The sequence below is a fragment of the Leopardus geoffroyi genome, chromosome A1, assembly GCF_018350155.1.
Source record: "Leopardus geoffroyi isolate Oge1 chromosome A1, O.geoffroyi_Oge1_pat1.0, whole genome shotgun sequence".
Lineage (NCBI taxonomy): Eukaryota > Metazoa > Chordata > Mammalia > Carnivora > Felidae > Leopardus > Leopardus geoffroyi.
This window is the reverse complement of record NC_059326.1, coordinates 163,508,940-163,528,673: the sequence shown is the minus strand read 5'-3', so window position 1 is coordinate 163,528,673 and position 19,734 is coordinate 163,508,940. Positions and strand designations below refer to the sequence as shown.

Genomic DNA, 19,734 nt, shown 5'->3' with positions numbered 1-19,734 from the left:
AGGGAGTTTTTACTTTTCTTTTTAATATTTTTCTGTATTTTCCAAAAGATGAAAAATAAAGTTTGGGTGAGATTATTTTAATGGGAAAATAACCAAATATATCCAGAGTCCTCCAATCTTGTTAGTATTTCAACTGATAACTCAAGTATTAGGGAATAGGTTTCTTTGTTCTAATAGAACTTTTTGCAATTCTGAAATCTGAAAAGCTCTGGAAGCCTAAAGAGTTTTTTAATAATGTTTGGCAGCAAAATCTGGGCTGAACGGATGCGATGCTATTTACGTCTTTATTTATGCCTTGTAGTGTGACTATTTGAATATCTTGCTATAGGAATATCAGCATATTTGATGAGAGATGGTGCCTCAGCCTCCCAAAGGTGACATAATGTAATACATGGATTATGAGCTTAAGCACCTTTCTATCAGGTTTACAGTCCTTACTTCCAAACCACGTGGCCCAAAGCACCTGAGTAAAAGTTTGTACTTTTATCAAGTAATAAAAGAGAAATAAAAAGTGGAAGTTGGGGGGCTGCCTGGGTAGCTCAGTCAGTTAAGCATCTGACTCTTGATCTCAGCTTAGTTCATGATCTCACAGTTTGTGAAATCGAGCCCAGAATCAGGCTTTGCACTGACAGCACGGAGCCTGCTTGGATTCTGTCTCTCCCTTGCTTCCTGCCCTCTCCTTGCGAGGGTGCACATATGTGCATGTGCATGGGCTCTCTTACTCTCCATAAACAAATAAATAAACTTTTAAAAAAGTAGGAGCTGGGGAGGGAAGAAAGGAGACTTGCTGAATGGCATGGGTATCACAGCCTTGAAAGAGAAAAGGGCAAAGTGCAGCCTTCCAGAGCCACATTTCTGTATCTGCTGAAGGTACACTTGCTTAAGCAGGGGTGCTGCTGCTGGTGTTGAGAACTTGGGCACATTATGTGTACTCTGGAATAACAGACCATGTGAGAACGAACCTCCTATATTCTGGAAGGGGATTAGGCTTTCTGGACTACGTGCACTAACGGTCCTATTCAGGGAAGGCCAGGTTGAGGACTAGAAAGGTGCCATCTAGGTCTCTCTCTCAGTGTAAAGGCCCATGGCTTTCAGGCATCTGGGGGGTGGGGAGGGGCTGGGGGTGAGAAGAAGCATGAACAACAGTCTCCACATTTGCAATTTCAAAGGAGGTTAGTTAACTATAGAAAGTAATCCAAACCAATGGAAAATACTTGGCTTTAAACACCCCACCTATAGTATCCCTCACTTTGTAGAGAAGTAAAGTCAAGCATGGGTGTATCTTCCTGGAGAGAGCGCAGGAGGAAGCCTCTGAGAGAGATTTAGAGAAGACAACAGAGGAAGTGGTGGGGTGTGACCTTCCCCGCTGTTATCCAGGACCCAGGTACCAGGGAGTCAAGAGCACTCTCATGCTTCCACTGAAGTCAGAGTAGTCTGCTTTATACTGGAATGAAATAATTTTAAGTGTCGCTGCCCTGCCACTGATCTATACTCCATCTTGTTCAAAAATGCATTAGCAAGGGATTTTTCCTGTGCTCACAATTTCAAAGCTTTTTCTGATAGCTTCCTGGCAGTAGTCTTGTAAGAGGCAGAGATGCAGCAGAAGTCACAGTGGAATTAGAATTCTTCGAGAGCCCTCTCTTTTCCCTTCTGCCTGCCATTGATTCCTTCATGCTCGTTCTACTGTTCCTGCAATGGTGGTGAGACAGGGATCCCCAGGGTGTGCATGTGGATGAGTGTGACGTGTGAATGTGTGAACTCACATCCTATGTCCAAGAATACCCACCTCCCCTGAACTAAGCTGCTCAGAAGCCACACCTAACGGATCATAGGATGGAATAAGACAAAGATGCCAAGTAGAAATCAAATCCGAAGGTCACCAAGTTCAGGCACTAGTGTTCTCATGATTTTGTTTAGAAAGTTCCTTTTAAAGGCTTTAAATCTGAGTCTGTTTATTGAAATTTGGAAACAATTATATGAAACTTAGTCACCTGGATTTCATATCTAATGCATCAATTTAGAACAAGGGAGCACAATGTCTATAAGAAATCAATCTCTGGGGCACCTGGGTGGCTCAGTCGGTTAAGCGTCTGACTTTGGCTCAGGTCGTGATCTCACAATTTGTGAGTTCGAGCCCCGCGTCGGGTTCTGTGCTGACAGCTCAGAGCCTAGAGCCTGCTTTGGATTCTGTGTCTCCCTCTCTCTCTGCCCCTCCCCCCTCCCCTCAAAATAAATGAACATTTAAAAAACTCTTTAAAAATATCAATGTCTTTCTAAACTGGGTATGGTCTTACCTGCTTATCAATCCCCTCTCTCACCACTTGCGAGGACTGTGTACTGACTCATGTGATTATAGCTATTGTTTTATTTTTATTTTTCGCCATTGGATGGTGACCTACATGAAGGCAGATTTTTGAGCTTACTCATCTTTACTTCCACTCAGGGCTCTGTGGGAATTAAAATGAATTGAAGTGGTAGCTTGACAAAGAGGAACACACAGAAAATATAGAAAAGCAGATAGAAGGAGGCAACAAGCCCAATAACACAGAAAAACTCCATATATTCAATTTTAAGGGAAATCATTGTGCAGTCGTTGACGTTTAGAACGATATCCCAAAATTACAAAGAAAAGAGGGATGGGGCTAGGGGGGGAAACTAACAGCTGTGTTGGACACAACTATAGACATTTAACATCTACCACCTATTTTAACTTGAAAAGACATGTAATATATTTGGGAAAGATTTCTGTCCAAAATATTTTATAATTATAATACTTACAGAGCTAAAACCTTGGCTTTCTAAAAAACTTGGCTATTAAAAATGATTTCTTCTTTAAGGGTTCTAACTGGAATTTTATGATCTGATTTTACTTACAACCCCAGAAATTTGGAGACTAAATTTCTGAGAGCTCACAGAAAAGAGAGTTGAAAACAGGTACCTCAGGTTTCAATCATCTCATTTAGAGTACAAGTATTAAACACCCCTCTAAAGGAAAATGAATCTTTTAGCTATATTCCAAGGAACATGCTAAAACGTATGTGGATTTTGAGAGCTGTGATGAAGGGGTAAAAGCAAGCCCTAGATATGTATGTGTGTTTGGGGCGAGGGTGTGGGAAGGGCTCTGTATCCTTGATAGTTTTCCTATCAGCAACAAGAGCTGAAGGGACAGTAAGTAGTTGGAAAGTAAGACAGTTTGGAAATTCTGCCACACAAAGATAGAACTTCTGCACTTGGGCAGAGGTTCTTATCTCCATTTTAAGGATATCCGTTCCAACTTCAGTTAGTGTGTGAGCAAGTTTTCCCATTTGAGAAATGAGTTACTGCTGGAAACTAGCAAGCTAATGCCGATAACTCTGGAAAGGAGAGGCCAGTTTCTTAAGATTCCCCTAGGCCAAAGCATCCAGAAGGAATGTGCCAAATTTCTACAGCAATCTCAAGATAATTTTCTTCTTGGAACAAGACATTACTGAAAAAAACTTGTCAAGAAAGAAAAAAGAGGAGGAATCTCTATTTCCTATTATTCTAATTCCCTTGAGGGCAGGGACTGTCTTGTAGTTTATCTTCTTATAAATGAACTATGAATAACAACAAATGCTGTGGAGAACAGGAAACAGCATAACCAGGAAACTTCTAGTAGCTTAGTTCTGTGTCTAAATACAACAAGACATTATAACACCCCTGAAAAGTAACCAACACACCCTTTATATTATAGGCAACTATGACAAAAGGTTGTACTTAGGGCAATTTATTGTCACTTTGAAGCCTTTTATAGGGACTATAATGATACTAGCTAATATTTATTGAGCACTTACCAGGTACCTTTCTATAAACCATTATGATCCCATTTTATAGATGAGGGGGCAGAGAGGCTTAGAAAGTTTGTGAGGGTAACAAAACAAGCAAGTGCCATTGCCAGGCCACCTGGTCTTAGAGTCTAAACACCTAACCCCTGAAAGCTATTGCTTATGCAGGATATTCATTTCTTTTTGTTGTTGTTGTTTTTTTAATTTTTAAGCAATCTCCACATTCATCATGGGGCTCAAACTCACAACCCCAACATCAAGAATTTCATGCTCTCCCAACCGAATCAGCCAGGCTCCCTGGGACATTCATCTCTAATTATATTACATTATGTTTTCCATGGAATATTAATTTATAAAAATTAGTGAGTCTATATTTTAAAAAGAACTCATTCTGGCTTTCCGGAGCCTCAGTTCTGGGTTACCTGGGCCTTCTAAAGCCTCAATGCTTTCTTCATAAGGCTAGTGGCTTTTCCACACAGTCAAGCCTAGGACTGAAGCCGAGGTTACTGTCTGGCTGACAAGCACTCTGAGTGTTTGTGAGAATAAGTCCTGACAAGGCTCTGTATGGTCTGGCCCTCACTTTCACCAATGTTCTCATTTCTTGCCACTTCTGTCTTTACATTTCACACTCCAGGAGCACCAAATTACAGAAATTTCCTCATGGATGGGCTTTTCACTTCCCTGTGTCTATACACATGCTTTCACCTTTGTTTGGAACATGTCTTCCCCCTGCCCCTGCCTACCTGGGGGCTCCTGACCACCACGCAAATCCTTGCTCTGTTTCCACCTTCTAACAAGCCTTTTCCTCTCGCTGTCCCCTGCTTTCCCAGCAAACCTGCATGCTCTGCCCCTCAACAGCCTCAGTACTTGATATACATTTCTAGATTTGTCTATAAATGCAGTTTTGTGCTTGTCCCTCCTGCTGGCATATATTAAACTCCTCTGGGCAGGAAGGTTAGGATACCAGCACCAGCGTGGGTCTGACACTGTGATTGACGTGGCATTTAATAAAGATAGCTGTTTTTAAATGATGCTTTTAACAGCTTCACATTCTGTGCAATTTCCAAAACAAACAAAGACCCAAACCCAAACAAATATTTCATGTAATTCCACAGAACTCACTCTAAAATCACACTCAATTTTTCCCACTAATAGAGACCACAGTGTAAGACACACCCATCTGGCTTCTGATACTTTAAAACATTCCAATAAATTTTAAAATATTTTACCTTCACTATTGGTGTTTCTATTAAAGAAAAGTTCTAGAGACCCTTAAATACAGAGAACAAACTGAGGGCTACTGGAGGAACGCTGGGTGGGGGTATGGGTTAAATGGGCGGACATTAAGGAGGGCACTTTTTGGAATGAGCACTGGGTGTCATATGTAAGAGATGCATCACTGGGTTCTTTCTATTCCTGAAGCCAAGGCTACACAGTACGTTAACTAACTTGAATCTAAATTTTAAAAAAGAAAAAAAAAAAAGAAAAAAAAAGTCCTAGGCTTCTCAGATGTCTAAAACATTCCCTGTAAGGATAAATACTCACACCCTTAGGCTGAACATTTTCCTATTTTTCAGGGGTGCAGTAACTTCCTTGTGGTGTTAGTCTGCTTTTGATGTATAATTTCTATACTCAAAAATATCATCAACAGTTTCAACATCATTAGGTTCAAGTCCTGACCAACACCAATATGACGATATATGTGTGTATGTGTATGTGCACATATGTGATTTTTCATCACTAGAAGATAAGATGATATAATTATTTTCTACTTCTAGGTATATCTAGATATAAGTGTGTCATCAGAACATAGAATTTTTATATAGTATAAATCACTCCTTATAGGAAATCAGGCATATAAAGGAGATTTATACTGATGCTTTTTGTCAGAAGGGTATGATTGAGAATACAGCACGCTAACTGGTAGGTATTGACAGACTTAACATATTACTTCCACTTGTGGAATTTTAAAAACTTCAAGATAATGTTATAACACTTTCAAGGAAAAAAAATAATAACACAATCCTGTCTTTCATGCTTATTGACTATTTTCTTTTTTTTCCTTGTTCCTTATAATACTTGGAAACATGCAAACCTTCTTACGGTTTTATGTGGTCTCTATACATTTTTATGATTTATTATTTTTGTTATTATACCATTTATTTAACTAGTCCCCTATTATTAGGGACATTTGTTAACTTTCCAGTTTTTCATATTAATAGTTAATGGAGCAGAAACAACCATGGGTAGGTAGCTCATTTAAAAACAACAACTCTTTTTAGGATAAGAGCCTTGAGCAAGATTTTACTGTTCTATATAAAATGTATATAATATGATAACGTTGCTTTCCAAAACAGTGCACTAATTCAAAAAGCTCCCCAAACTGTACCACCAGATTAGTCCAAACCCTGGCAGTCCTGGGTTTTATAATTCAATCTCCACACACCCCCAATTTAATAAATATAAAATGCTCTCTAGTTTTAGTGAGATTTGATATTTTCCCATGTGTTTATTTACTATTCTGAGCCATGTACCCATGTATAGCTTAAGGCACAAAACTGTATCTAAGGCTACTGAAAAAATTACATGGTGAAATTTTTTGTTTATATTTTTATTATATTACAATAAGACCTATGAATTATAGCACCAGTAATGCTTCTAACTCATACCTCATCTGTACCTTCTTTTAGGAAAATTGTTCTCAAAAAGGTGGAAAATGAAAAATTAGTATAAAAATTTCTGATCAGTCTCTTACAGTGAAGAATAACTATATATTTACATATTAAATATTGGAACTTTTATTATTTGTTTAATGTTTATTTATTTTTGAGAGAGAGGCAAAGTTAAAGCAGGGGAGAGGCGGAGAGAGGGGGAGACATGGAATCTAAAGCAGACTCCAGGCTCCGAGCTGTCAGCACAGAGAGTGATGTGGGGCTCAAACCCTCAAACCGAACCGTGAGATCAAGACCTGAGCCAAAGTCAGATGCTTAACCAACTAGGACCCCCAGGCACCCCTAAATATCAAAACTTAAATTATCCCTAGATTAAACATAAATTATAAAACAAAATTAATTCCTCACCAGTAAGAACTTAATATATATTATGACAGTAACATAGCTTAAAAACTAGTCTATATCATCCATCTTGCCTAGGGTATCATTGTGGTATCTGTTAGCATGTACTATAAAGCTAAGAGGAATTAGATTGAAAAGTGAAGTCCAGGGCTCTATAGAGGGACCGAGAGTCGGAGTGGGGGAGCGTGTGTAGGTATGACCGGATACCTTAGTTGTGGGAACAGGGAAAGCCTTCCTTGCCTTCTTGGGAAAATTATTGTCAGGTCAGTGCTTTGGAAGTCAGCAGTGGTGGCATTTGCCTGTTCCACTGACACCCACACAGTCAATTTTTAGAAGAGATAAGTTCTGTCGTTCTTGCTCAAACACATTTATTTCATTGTTTTCAACAGAATCCTCTATCAACACTACAGTTAACAACTTAAGGTTTTAGGTTCTGTTCCAAAAACGGAAAGCTATTTGCATACTACACCTCAAAGTATATTTTTAATAGAAAAACAAGTTTCATTTGGAAGGCAGGTTCATGGGCTGGTCCACAGGAGGTTGTTTAATTGATAATATGTCTGACTGCAATATTAGCTCTAATTGAAAAATTATATACAATTTTTCTAACATTTGTTCCCAGAGAAAGACCGCATTTACTGTCCCCATCCTGAATACTGGGAATCTATGGAAACTATCACCACATGAGGCACTCTCAGCAAAGGCCCCAGAGGATAATTCATAGGCAGAGATGGACATGTACTTCAAGACTTAGTTACTGGATAGAAAGCTAATGTGTCTGGAGAGGAAAATGTATCAGGTTAGTTAGCAGAAATATAACGTTAAATTAGAAAACTTGGGGCAATATGTGTAAGTCAGCAAGACATAGTGGAAAAGCTGATAAGCCAAGGAGAAGATTGCTTAATATTTACACTCCCGTGAACACTGAAGTGTGAACCTGGAAGGCAGTTGGAGTTTGACTAAATGTAGCAGAAGGAATAACAAGTACCAGTCTCTGTTGCCTTGGGAACAGGGCCCCTTCCTCATGTTAATGATTCTATAATAAGAAAAGGAGGGTTTAAATGAAGTACATAGTACAAACTTCCAGTTATAAAGTCATGGGGATTAATGTACAGCATAGGGAATATAGTCAATAATATTGTAATGACTTTGTATGGTGACAGATGGTAACTAGACTTATCATGGGGATCGTTTCATAATGTATAAAAATATTGAAACACCGTGATGAACACCTGAAACTAATCGGATATTGTATGTCAATTATACTTCAATTAAAAAAATGAAGTGCATCATAATCATGGGCAGACCAATGAGTGTCTAGGGGGGTGTTCAGCAGTGTCAGAAGAGTGGGTGGGGTCTGTGCATTACTGCAGTGGATGATGGATGAGTTCATGAAGTGGCAAGTGTAGATTACAGAGAAAGCACTGACATGAGCCCTCGAGTCTGAGAACCTCCCTGGTACTGCAAAGTATGGTGACTCACTCAATGGCTTGCCTCTAGCAATGGAAATAAATTGCTAGTCCCTATTCTTCTGACGATACTGCTTGCAAGGAGAGGATAGATAAGACAATACATTGGAAAGCAAAGGAACCATGAAGTCAGCGTAAGAGAAAGAAGCATAGCAGAATAGTAGAATGTATAAGATGGTATCATTTCCAAAATAAAAGTCATTGCTTCAATCGTCTCAAAGTAAAGGAAACAAAAGCAGTTTTTTCCCAGTGAGCAGAGAGTGTGGTCAATAGTTTGTACATACATTTTAAGTTTTTGTATGTATTTTATATATTTATAGTATTGAAAGTTTTGCTTAGTTCCAAAATTTAAAAACTTACCTCTAAAAGCACTAATATCCCCATAGTGTACTTGTAGTACAAAGTATTTACTTCCAGTCTCTCCTCCGACTCTGAATCCAACTCCTGAAGATTTATAAAGATGATAAATTAATATTTTAGAAATGAAAGTCTAAAATGGAACTAATCTCAGGTTGCTTATCTATGAAATCCAAAGGGAAATAAAATAGCATATAACATATGAAATTATGTTATATGAAAAAGGAAATGAACCAGGCATTCACTGAAAATTTCTAATATAATCTATCATTCCTTGTACAGGCTCTGATAGGTTTCTATCCATACTTCCCATTTCAGAACCAGAGTAAACACATACACTTTAAGAGAAGGATTTACTCATTTTGAAAGAAATAGAATGAAACAAAATTCTGCCATTATCGAGTACATAACAGACATACATAAACCCACTTCCATTTTGTTTTGAATATATTCACATTCATTTTTATTTTCTGACTGAATATAGAAAACAGACTTCTTAAAAATATCTCAGGGGAAATGCTTTTATTCCCATATGAAAACAGGTATCTGTGGAAAGGTCATTGAGGAAATCAGTTATCAATTAGATTACAAAGTCCAGTGTGTCAATAAGTGCTTGGAATCTGAAGGGTTCCTAATGGTCTTACTATTAATAGAGTTTCCTAGGAAGCTTTTTAAAAATCTACAGAGAAAATATTTACAGGTGGAGAAAAAAATTTTTTTTATCTGCTCAACCAATGGATCTTTAAAATGTCAACAAATCTATAACAGCCTTCTCCCAGCCCCCATTAGTTTGCAAACGTGTTTGGTAGCAGCTGCCTGGTAAACTATGGAGAGGATTCAGAAGCTCATTTGAAGCAAAGCAAAAGAGGTATCAGTTAGAGCTGGCAAAGTTAGGGAGGCAAGAGAGAAACAGGTGTATAAGACACCATCCCTGAACCATGGCAGACATATTCTGTTACAGAACTGCACATTCCCTTTGACATTAAGAAACATCAAGGTAATAGAAGAGAGCCTGATAATTCATTCACACATTGGTAGTGATGAGCAATTTAGACTGAAGATAGAAAGCCAGCTGAGGTTTGGTATTACATTAAATACCCAGGTTCCAAGACTATTTTTTTTTTTAATCTGTTTGCTGAAACAGCAATTTATTTAATTCCTAGCTCTCTTGGCTTCTGAAATGCTCCTGCCGTCAGGAACCAATGTGCTGTAGGCCAAAGGTGGCTTGAGGTATTCTGGGGTATTTTCTAATTCTATCCAAGCTGTTGTGCTGGGCAAGTTATACCAAAGAGAGGCAGAGAAAGGGCAACTACTTAAATGAAACCTTTTCAATACAAAGCAGGTAATACAGATATTTTTTTAGTGTGAAATTGCAAAATGGAACACTGTCAACAACTGTGGAAAGAACATATAATAAAAAGTACTTTGGAGTCAGAAATTAAGCAGCTTTATAGAAGACTATGCAAGAGGCCTCAGATATACCTTTGGGGAGTCTGGTAGGGGGAGCATTTCTTGCCCAGGCATATAGAATATTGGCTTTATCTGTACAGGTTCCTTCATCACAAAACCTGAAGAAGAAAAAAAAAGTAGCCATAAATGAAGATTCAGGTAGCAAAATGCATAAAAAATCTCCACCAAGGAAGGCAGAGAGGTTAAGGGGAAGGCATTTGGAAACACAGTAAAATACGTCATTGTATCATGATTGTAGTCATACCAGCTCTACGATCTTAACAAAGACTAAACAATAATTTTACATGTAAAAAAAGTAAACACAAAGGGAGATTTGTCTGTGTGTTGCCCGATGTGAAACGATTCTGTGAAGATGATATACAATTTATAATGTGATATGTTCCTGTGTGGAATGTACTCTGTGTAAATTGGGTAGGAATGTAAGCATCACACAGAGAATGCATGTAAACCAAAGCTAACACTGTTACTTTGGAAGTTGACTAAACCAAATGTCATACACAGGTCCCCTTTGGGGATCAGCATTGTCAATATGTCTTTGGCCACGGCAAGAAACAGTAGTACCCAGTGCCTACTCTCAGCAGAGGGAACAGTACAAGTATATCCCACTTAAGATGTTCCTGGTGTTATACATATGTGACTTTTTTCTTAAGTTTATGAATACTGGTTGTGCCATTTATAAGTTGTTTCACGTTGCGCAAGTCACTTGATCTAGTGAGCCTCAGTTTTCTCTCTGGAAAAACAGGGTTAGTTATACTTACCTCACAGTTATTCCATAAATCAAATGAGATATAAATAAAAGCACTTTATAAACCTCAAAGCACTATACCAGGGCAATGCATTATTTAATAAAACATTCACTTTATCTACAGACTCATTATTGAGAGGCAGTGTTGTGTGGTGACAGGAGCCCAGGCAGAAAGACGTATCTGGAGTTGAACCTCCCCCCTCATACAGACTGGGCATGTCTGTAAACCCTCCCAGGCCTGGTTTCTGTATGGAAACTTCTCTGATCGGGCTGTGGCGGCGATGTGGGTAAGACACTCACTATGGTAACTGGCACATTGGAATCTACATCGGTAGATCCAATTTCATAAGCGAAAAGCTGTCTGATTACAAGCCACACATTTTTTTCCCATTACACTGTATCTCTTAGTTTGTTCCGTTCTAAGAATTGGATTTGTTCAAAACACCATTTGGTGATATTTTTAAGTGCCTTTCCATATTTGTGTTTTGGGAAACTGGCACCAAGCAAGGTCAGGGTCAGGAGTTTGGGCAGACTTGAAAGGTTTCAGGACTAGCAATGAGAAGGACAGAGACAGCTTCTTGGGCAGGACATTGACTCACATGGTAGAAAATGGGCAGTGCCCATGGGCTGGGAGAGAAATGAAGGCAGACCATGGTAGCTTTCTAAACAGGTTAGGAACTGAGGCTAGACACTGGGACAACACCCAGGTCACAGATAAGAAAATCACTGGTAAAATGTACCTTCACACTCAGAGGCACGGACATGTCCCTGCTTATAGACAGAAATGGGTGGGAGAAAAGGCAGTAAGTGCAGACAGTTGTTATCCATCTGGATAAATGATTGAGGGACTGGGAACCAGCAGGTCCCCATAAGGTTATATTTAACAAATGTTTTGCTTCTCTCAATCAGGCTGTAGAAAGAAACTGGTTAGTGTGCAGTGTAAAACACATCAACCTGTGGTTTCTTAGTGTTCACTGTCAAGAACAATATATTTATGATGAAGGATTATTATCCTGTGAGACTTGTGCACTGGAACATGTCTGTGACATCCTTGTGCCAACCGTACCAAAGGCAGAGGGAATGGGTCAGTGCCCAAAAGCAAAATTTTCCTCCTTGGACTCATGCTATTATAGTTTTAAGAAATGAGACTATCAGATGGGATGAACTTTATATCTCACTATTGTGAGCTACTAAAATTTACAGACTCGGGTGGCAGTTTACAGAGCTTTCAACGAAGATCATAAATATACAAAAGTGCCTAACATCAACGTGATGACAGTCTTAGGTTAAACAAGATAATTGTTTCTTCTGATATGGAAGTCAATTCAGTGTATGAGTAGAGAGAACCGGAATGAAATATAACAGAGAAAACAGCTTTAGTACATTTTTCTAACGTACATATTCGATTATGTCATTCACTGGCACCAAATCTTTCAAACGCTTCCTTCCAAATAACATGAAAATAAAATCCAAACATTGTAGCACAACATATTAAGACTTTTCATTATCTGGGATCTTTTATATCTCAGAAAAAAATTCCCCTTATACTCATGCCAAGTTTCTGCCAGTTTCTTTTTTTTTTTTTTAATGTATTTATTTTTGAGAGAGAGAGTGAGACAGGACACAAGTGGGGACGGGAAGAGAGAGAGGGAGACACAGAATCTGAAACAGACTCCAGGCTCCGAGCTGTCAACACAGAGCCAGACACGGGGCTTGAACCCACAAGCTGTGAGATCATGACCTGAGCTGAAGTCAGCTGCTTAACCAAGCGAGCCACCCAGGCACTCCAAGTTCCTGCCAGTTTGTAAAGTCTCTCTTCTGTACTATTCCCTTTGCCTAGAAAACCCCTTCCCCAAATCTCTGCCTGACAAACCTGTACTGACTTTCTCCTTCAAGATTCCCTCTAGGCTTTCTCCTCGGGGAAGTTTCTCTGGTCCCTATCCAGGCCAACTTGTACTTGTTAACCATAGTGTTCATCTTAAGTATCAGCTTACTAATCCTGTGCATACTTTGTGATTTAAGGTCATAAACTCCCAGCACCTGCATACCTGCCTGTCACTGAGTCAATATCCAAGAAGTGTTTGGTGAAGTTGCCTTCAAAGTATGTTTTTAACTTTTCATATATGAACACTTAAAAAATCTGAACTGACCTTAATTTTATTGTACTTGCAAATATAAATTTTTTTTTAATTTACTTAAAAAGTTTTAACTAAAACATTAAATAATGATAAATCTGAATTATTACTTGCCTGGTGTTTTACAGAAATCAGCTTTCACAAGAAGAATACAACGAGGTTATGCTTTACAGCTGATTAAGCTCAGAGAGTTTAACTTCCAAAGGTCACGTATTCAAGCCCTGATTCAAAGCTCTGCCTGTCACACTCCCTTCTGTCTCAATTCATGAGATTGATGCATGGGCAGAAAATTATATTCTATGAAGATAAGCTTCGATGACTACACTACTCTCATATCTGAACTAAGCTGCAATGTATGTACACAATTCTAAAACAAAATTCTAGATAAAATAAGTTGTCCTCACTTATTCACAAGAAGACAATGATTTTACATTTTCTTTCTTTCTTTTTTTAATATTTACTTTTGAGAGACAGAGCATGAGTGGGGGAGGGGCAGAGACAGGATCAGAGGATCCAAAATAGGCTCCCTGCTGACAGCAGACAGCCAGATGCAGGGCTAGAACTCACAAACCACCTGAGCTGAAGTCGGACCCTCAAATGACTGAGCCACCCAGGTGCTCCATACCTTTCATTTTCTTCTGAGCTCTGGTAAAAGTAGAGTTCCAAAAGCAAACCTTGATTTTTTTAAGTCCTGTTTTGTAATTTTTAAGAAATTTATTAAACTCAAGACTGAGTAAAGAATGACTCACTGGAAGGCACTGGGCTATTCAAACTAATCCTAAAACTTAATATGTGAGAGGACTAGGTAAAGAGGAAAAAGAAGAAAGCCAAGAGAAATGGGTTCTAGAACAGATGATACAATGGCAAACGGGTGGCAAAAAACATTTAATTAAAATCCCTGCAATCTTTTCATTTTCAGATTTCCATTTTCCCTTTTAAGTGAAAAATAACATCATATTTTCTCCACATAAGGTGACCACCAGGATAAAGATGGTATTGTGTATTTTGGCTTTTCAAAGAGTACTGTAAAAATAGAGAGGATTTTTACTATTCTTATTAATAAGAAAAGTCTTCAGGCTAGGAGGCAATGTAATCCTTGATCAATGGCTGTTGTAATTTCAGGCTTCATCAATTGGGGTTCTTATTCTTATAAATCTAGCAGCTTCTCCTAAAGGCTCCTCCAGATTAAGCCTGTTAATTGTGAAAAGATTCACACAGTTCCCTTGTGGTTTCTTAGTAGTCATAGGAAAAATGATGAGAATTAACTTTTGAAAAGAAAACTATTCTGGATTCCTGGACCGTTGCTTTAGAACCTTTTCACCTCTAATCCATGGGGAAACCATTCAGATGGCATGAATATTTTCAGACTATGCCAAGCACTGAAAAATGCTAACCTGTCATTTCGAATTATCCAAATAAAGCATGATTGACTGTTAAAGTACTCTCTAGTTGTATCAGTTAAAGGCTATTTAAAATCCAAGGTTACTCAGGGAAGATCAGATCTGACAAGTCATTTCTTCTTTGTCTAAAAAAAAATTTTTTTAAATACAATTGTCATGCCTTCGAGTTAAGTCTACATAGCCTTAAATTCCAATTTTAATAAATTAAATATCAGGGCCACTGAAAAACTAATCCAAAGTTAGAATGTTTCTTTAAGAAACACAATATATAATCAACGGCACATGTGGAATGTCTTTATCATTCAAAACTGCATCCTGAATAATCAGATATTCAAATTTCATTAGCTGCTCTATAAACCCATAGACAATTATTTCCCAATTCAGACAAATCCTATGTGAATATCAGTGCAATGGGTAGGCACTAGGTATTGCTAATAACACAGTAATTAGAAAGATACTTAATGGGAAAGCTAAATAAAAGTGGTGATTTAAAGTGGCCTCATAAACAGCCCCACAATACCCACACTCCCACCTTCCCAGCAAGATTAAAGAAGCCATAAGTTCCATAAAAAAAGAGGGTGGGTTTGTTTTGTTCACACCAAACTTTCAGTGCCTAACAAAGTACTTGGCACATAGTGAATGGTTAATAAATATTAATAAACGAACGAGGATAACAACTACCATTTATTAAGGACCTCTACAAGCCAGGCACCGTGCCAAACACATTATTTACATTCCTTTACTTATACTTCATGATGACCCAATCAGGTGGGATTAGTAGTCTCATTTTACAGATAAGGAAACAGATGGACACAGGTTAAATAATTTGACCAATGTTTATTACTACTGGCTCTAAACTAGGTGTTACAGCACTATGCTTCGTCTTGCCAAGAAAGAACCATATTCAAAGTTATGTAATTTTTGTTTCTGTTGAAACTGTCCAAATGGTTATAATCATGCCATCGTATATTATGAAAGTTTACACTAGTCTACTAAGAACTGGTCAGTTGCTAAGGAACTCCTATCAACACCTCCAATCCAGGCACCTACAAATTAGCCAAGGAATAGGTTCACTGGTAACTAGAAGTAAGAATAAGTACCAAGTGTATTTTATATAAACAAAGATCCCTTATGCTACCCTGATATGCGCTATCATATGAATCTATTACATTACAGTAGAAAAAGAAAATGGATACAATTAATTTTAGCCTAGTAGAAATTTATGTCTAAAATTTGCTACTACACTCAAAGACACACTTTGTGTCCTCATGGCTTAGAATGAGGAACAGCGCAGTTTTTGGAGATTGTGTTATTTTTATTCATACTGACGAGGATGTTATGTACGTTTAGCTTTACAAGTTTCTTTACAGCAGAAGAAACAAAGAAGAGACTGCAGAACATACGCTGTGCACGGATGACAGATAGCTAGGATATGGAGAGGGCGCATAAAGGCAGTGTATGCGAATGCCACTCCCAACCAAAGAATCATTAGCATCATGAGGGAGGCAACAAAACTGTAGACGTATCCGGAAAGTACTAGCACCCTAAAAAAAACAGTCATTTAAATGAGTAACCAAGCAGGGTGTCTCACATACTGGCTCCTCTCTCTCTCTCTCTCTCTCTCTCTCTCTCTCTCTAGATATGTATATTTGTATGTTTTAGCTACTTTTCTCTTTCACCACATCAGCATCTGTAACCCTGTGGAGACAGTGGCATTTAAAAAGACACAGCAGGTGGTTAATAAATAGAAGCAGTTGAAAGGGACTGAAGCTGAAGCCTCATAGGATGGTAAAGCACTACTGCTTTAGCTTGAGAAGGATTCCAAGTTAGAACAGCTGGAAACAGCCTCATTTAACCAGCTGGGATTCTTCTTTTCAAAAAAGATCAAACAACCCTGTCGAAGCCATCTTTGATTTGTAAAAAGTACTTGGTCATAAGCATCATTAGAAATAGTTTTTAAATCAAATATTAGTTGCTAAGACTAAACATAATGACTTTAGTTATGTATAGAAGATGACGCCTAAGTACAAGGCAGGATACATGAGAAGCCCATTCGCTTTAATCACCCAATATTGTGAGCACATAATCTTGCAGTTTGCAGCCATAAATTGCTTTAAACCCTAAGTCCTGTGCTCAGCAGATAAAAGTGCACAAGCCTGTACAAACTTGCATTACAAAAAGTGGTGCTCCTGAATTACCCCAAATGTCAAACAACTTGTATGAACAAAACATGATTTTCAAAGCCTGAAATACTCTCCATAGCCAGCCATGCATTATCTTAAAAAACTGAGAATAAAAACAGAATAAAGAAAGGTATTCATACAGTAGACAAATGCAATATTTCTAAGATCTTTAGAAATTTACCATTTTTTAGCGAGGAGCTGTAATAGATGTTTTATGTCCAAATTACCCAGTTTACTGCACTTCATTTCCCTACTGACCCTAAAAGGCACATCTACTCACCTATGCCTCATGTGTAGCCAACAAATCTGGAGAACTTAGAACTGCTACGCTTTGAGTGAAGTCTGCAAACACCGGTGGAGTCCAACAAATCATGCTATTGCTACGCTTTGCTCCAGTCTTGGTGCTATTACTTTCTGTTGGTCCCTAGATACAGTTAATTGTCTCCTCCTCTAAGGGCCTGGGAAAGAAGGTTTGAGGGTTACATCTGACAGGTACTGCTGCCTTCTTCACAAGGGCCAGCAGCTTTTCCATCAGCTGGCCCTTGTTTGCATCCTCGAGAGGTATGTTAATTTGGAATTGAGCACCAGGCCCACTCTAACTATAAAGGGACCACCCCACAGTATATTAAAAGGTTCACATCAATGTATGCAATTTAAATGCACATGCATATAATTAACTAGACACATTAGCGGTGTGGGCTGCTAATTTGGAATGAGACACAAAAGACTGGAATATGTGTGGGGAAAAAAAACTTTAAAATTAAAATGACTACATAATGAAAACTGCTTCATGCTGTGTCTAGTATTTTCATGTAAACTTAATACAACTGTAAATATATTTTAATGAACAGAAGAAAGAGGCAATTACAAAGAGCAAAGGAGGGCAGCACAACAGTGAAATATCATCAGAATAGCTCTTTGCTTTCATATTAAAAGTGCTGCCTGAAGACAGGGGATGAATTATAACTTCATAATTTCAGGGGGAAAATGTTTACTTTATTAGAGACACATACCTATTTGCCAACCTGCTGGCAATGAAAATAGAACAGTGAAGTGAAAACAGGGGGCTAATCCTAGCTAACAAACAGAAAAAAAAAAAAAAAAGAGGAAAGCTTGACATTTTGGTGCTAAAATATCCCATTAGCTTTTTCTTCTTTCACTAAAACAGCTTTGTATTTCCATAAAGGTTTTCCCAGAGTGTGAAGGAGTTCTTGATTTTCTTAAGCCTCAAAAAACATTACAGGTAGCATAACCAAAAATATATGTGAACATTGGGGAGTCTTAATTTAACTACTGTCTGTATCTTGGAGCTGTTGAAGAATAGATTTGCAACTGTAAAATGAGTGTGATAAATTCTATGACTCAAACATTCAAGAAAAATAATGCGAGGCTTTGACACTGATAGATTTTTGTTATTAGTATTGTAATTCAGGTGGGAGGATAAGGGGCCAAGCAGTTGGAAAACATCCGCTGTTTCCATGGCTGTGCCTGTGTGGCTGTGAGGAGACAGGGTATGAGATGTTTCTGTGAAGCAACTGAAGAGTTTAGTCTGTGAAATATTCTGTGAGTGCCAATGCTTTAAAGAAGCAAGGATCTTGCCAAATATTGGGGGATAAAAAGTCTATACCATCTTTATATGGAGAATAAGACTGGATTGTGGAAGCCAGAGTCACTGGAAGAGTTTTCCTTAATGCATACCTCTTGGTTTACATTATCGAACAGATCCTAGATATATAGATTAAAAAGATCCTACTTTAAATGTTAGATGAACACTTGCACTTGGCTCAAAGAAGATAAATACCACCATCAATTACTGTCCTTCTTGTATGGTTATAAAGTCAATCGTAACAAACCTATAGACTAAGCGGGAATGTGGGCTGCAGGGTAGATTACTAAAATCCCCTTAAAATGGTATAGGTATAATGCCATTCAGAGTTCTAATTACTCAGCAGTAATGCAGTGGGAGGCCTGCTTGAGGTGAGTCAACCAGTGCACATATCTCCAACGCCTTATAATGATGACTTTCCAATCTGACTCAGCATCTGCATGCAACTTATATTCATAGAATTATGGAATTACAGAGCATAGAGGAGTTCTAGAAATGATCCAGTGGTAGTCCCTTGCTGAAATGAAGAAACTTAGACCAGTCCACATGAAATAAGTAATTTACCCAGGGAATCCAGCTAGTTAGTTCACTACTCTTTCGCTGTACTATGTTGCCTTTTAAGTAGTAATTTTAGCAAAATAATACATCTAGCAATTACTTTACTCAAAATTGCCATTTTCACTTTCATTTACATTTTTCTTCGAAATCTCTCTTTCCCCAACTTGGAAGTCTTTTGGAAAAAAAATATACATATTTTACTAGACTTAATTTCAAATCAGTATATTTAAGAATATTAATAAATACTTCTACAGGGCCCAAATAATGTTTGCTCTGATATTCCCTTGATAGGAGAACAGTAAACCAGGCTTAGTTCATTGTATATAATCTTTCTCAATTGAAAGCATAACAACATTTAGTGACGTTTTGTTTTTCCCTCATTCTCTTCTACCAAGGTAAAGTTACAGCAGGTTTTAAAAGCTCATATTCCTTCCTGCCATTTTCACTAATTCCAATTCAAACTAAATTTTTCCAATTTCACAAGAAATATTTTTAAAATGTAAAATCAAAGGATGTGATTTATTGTATAAGATTCAGAAAAAGCTGTCACAGAATAATCTTTAAAAATTTTTTTTAACGTTTACTTATTTTTGAGACAGAGAGGGACAGAGCATGAATGGGGGAGGGTCAGAGAGAGAGGGAGACACAGAATCTGAAACAGGCTCCAGGCTCTGAGCGGTCAGCACAGAGCCCAATGCGGACTCCAATTCACAGACCGCGAGATCATGACCTGAGCCCAAGTCGGATGCTTAACCGACTGAGCCACCCAGTCGCCCCCAGAATAATCTTTTACTCCCAGAATTTTATTTACAAAAATTTATCAAAGAGTAAAAACTGGATTGCTATCAAAGAGTGTTAACTGTGATTTGCTGGCTCCATTTTTATGTGAACCCAGTCATGTGAGCAGGATTCCTATGTGATATGCTCCTTTCAT

General features: G+C 38.1%; 1 protein-coding gene across 50 annotated transcripts in view; it reads right to left on the bottom strand.

The window, feature by feature from the left end:
• Positions 1 to 19,734, bottom strand: part of PAM (peptidylglycine alpha-amidating monooxygenase) — a 287,832-nt gene that overhangs the window by 95,135 nt on the left and 172,963 nt on the right. For all 50 annotated transcript variants that reach the window (XM_045500038.1, XM_045499877.1, XM_045499994.1 and 47 more), the window contains 2 exons: positions 10,186 to 10,271; positions 8,707 to 8,790 (listed from right to left, as the gene is read on the bottom strand). In XM_045500038.1, the coding sequence (XP_045355994.1) occupies positions 8,707 to 8,790; positions 10,186 to 10,271 (170 nt within the window). The remainder of the gene's footprint in view (positions 1 to 8,706; positions 8,791 to 10,185; positions 10,272 to 19,734) is intronic.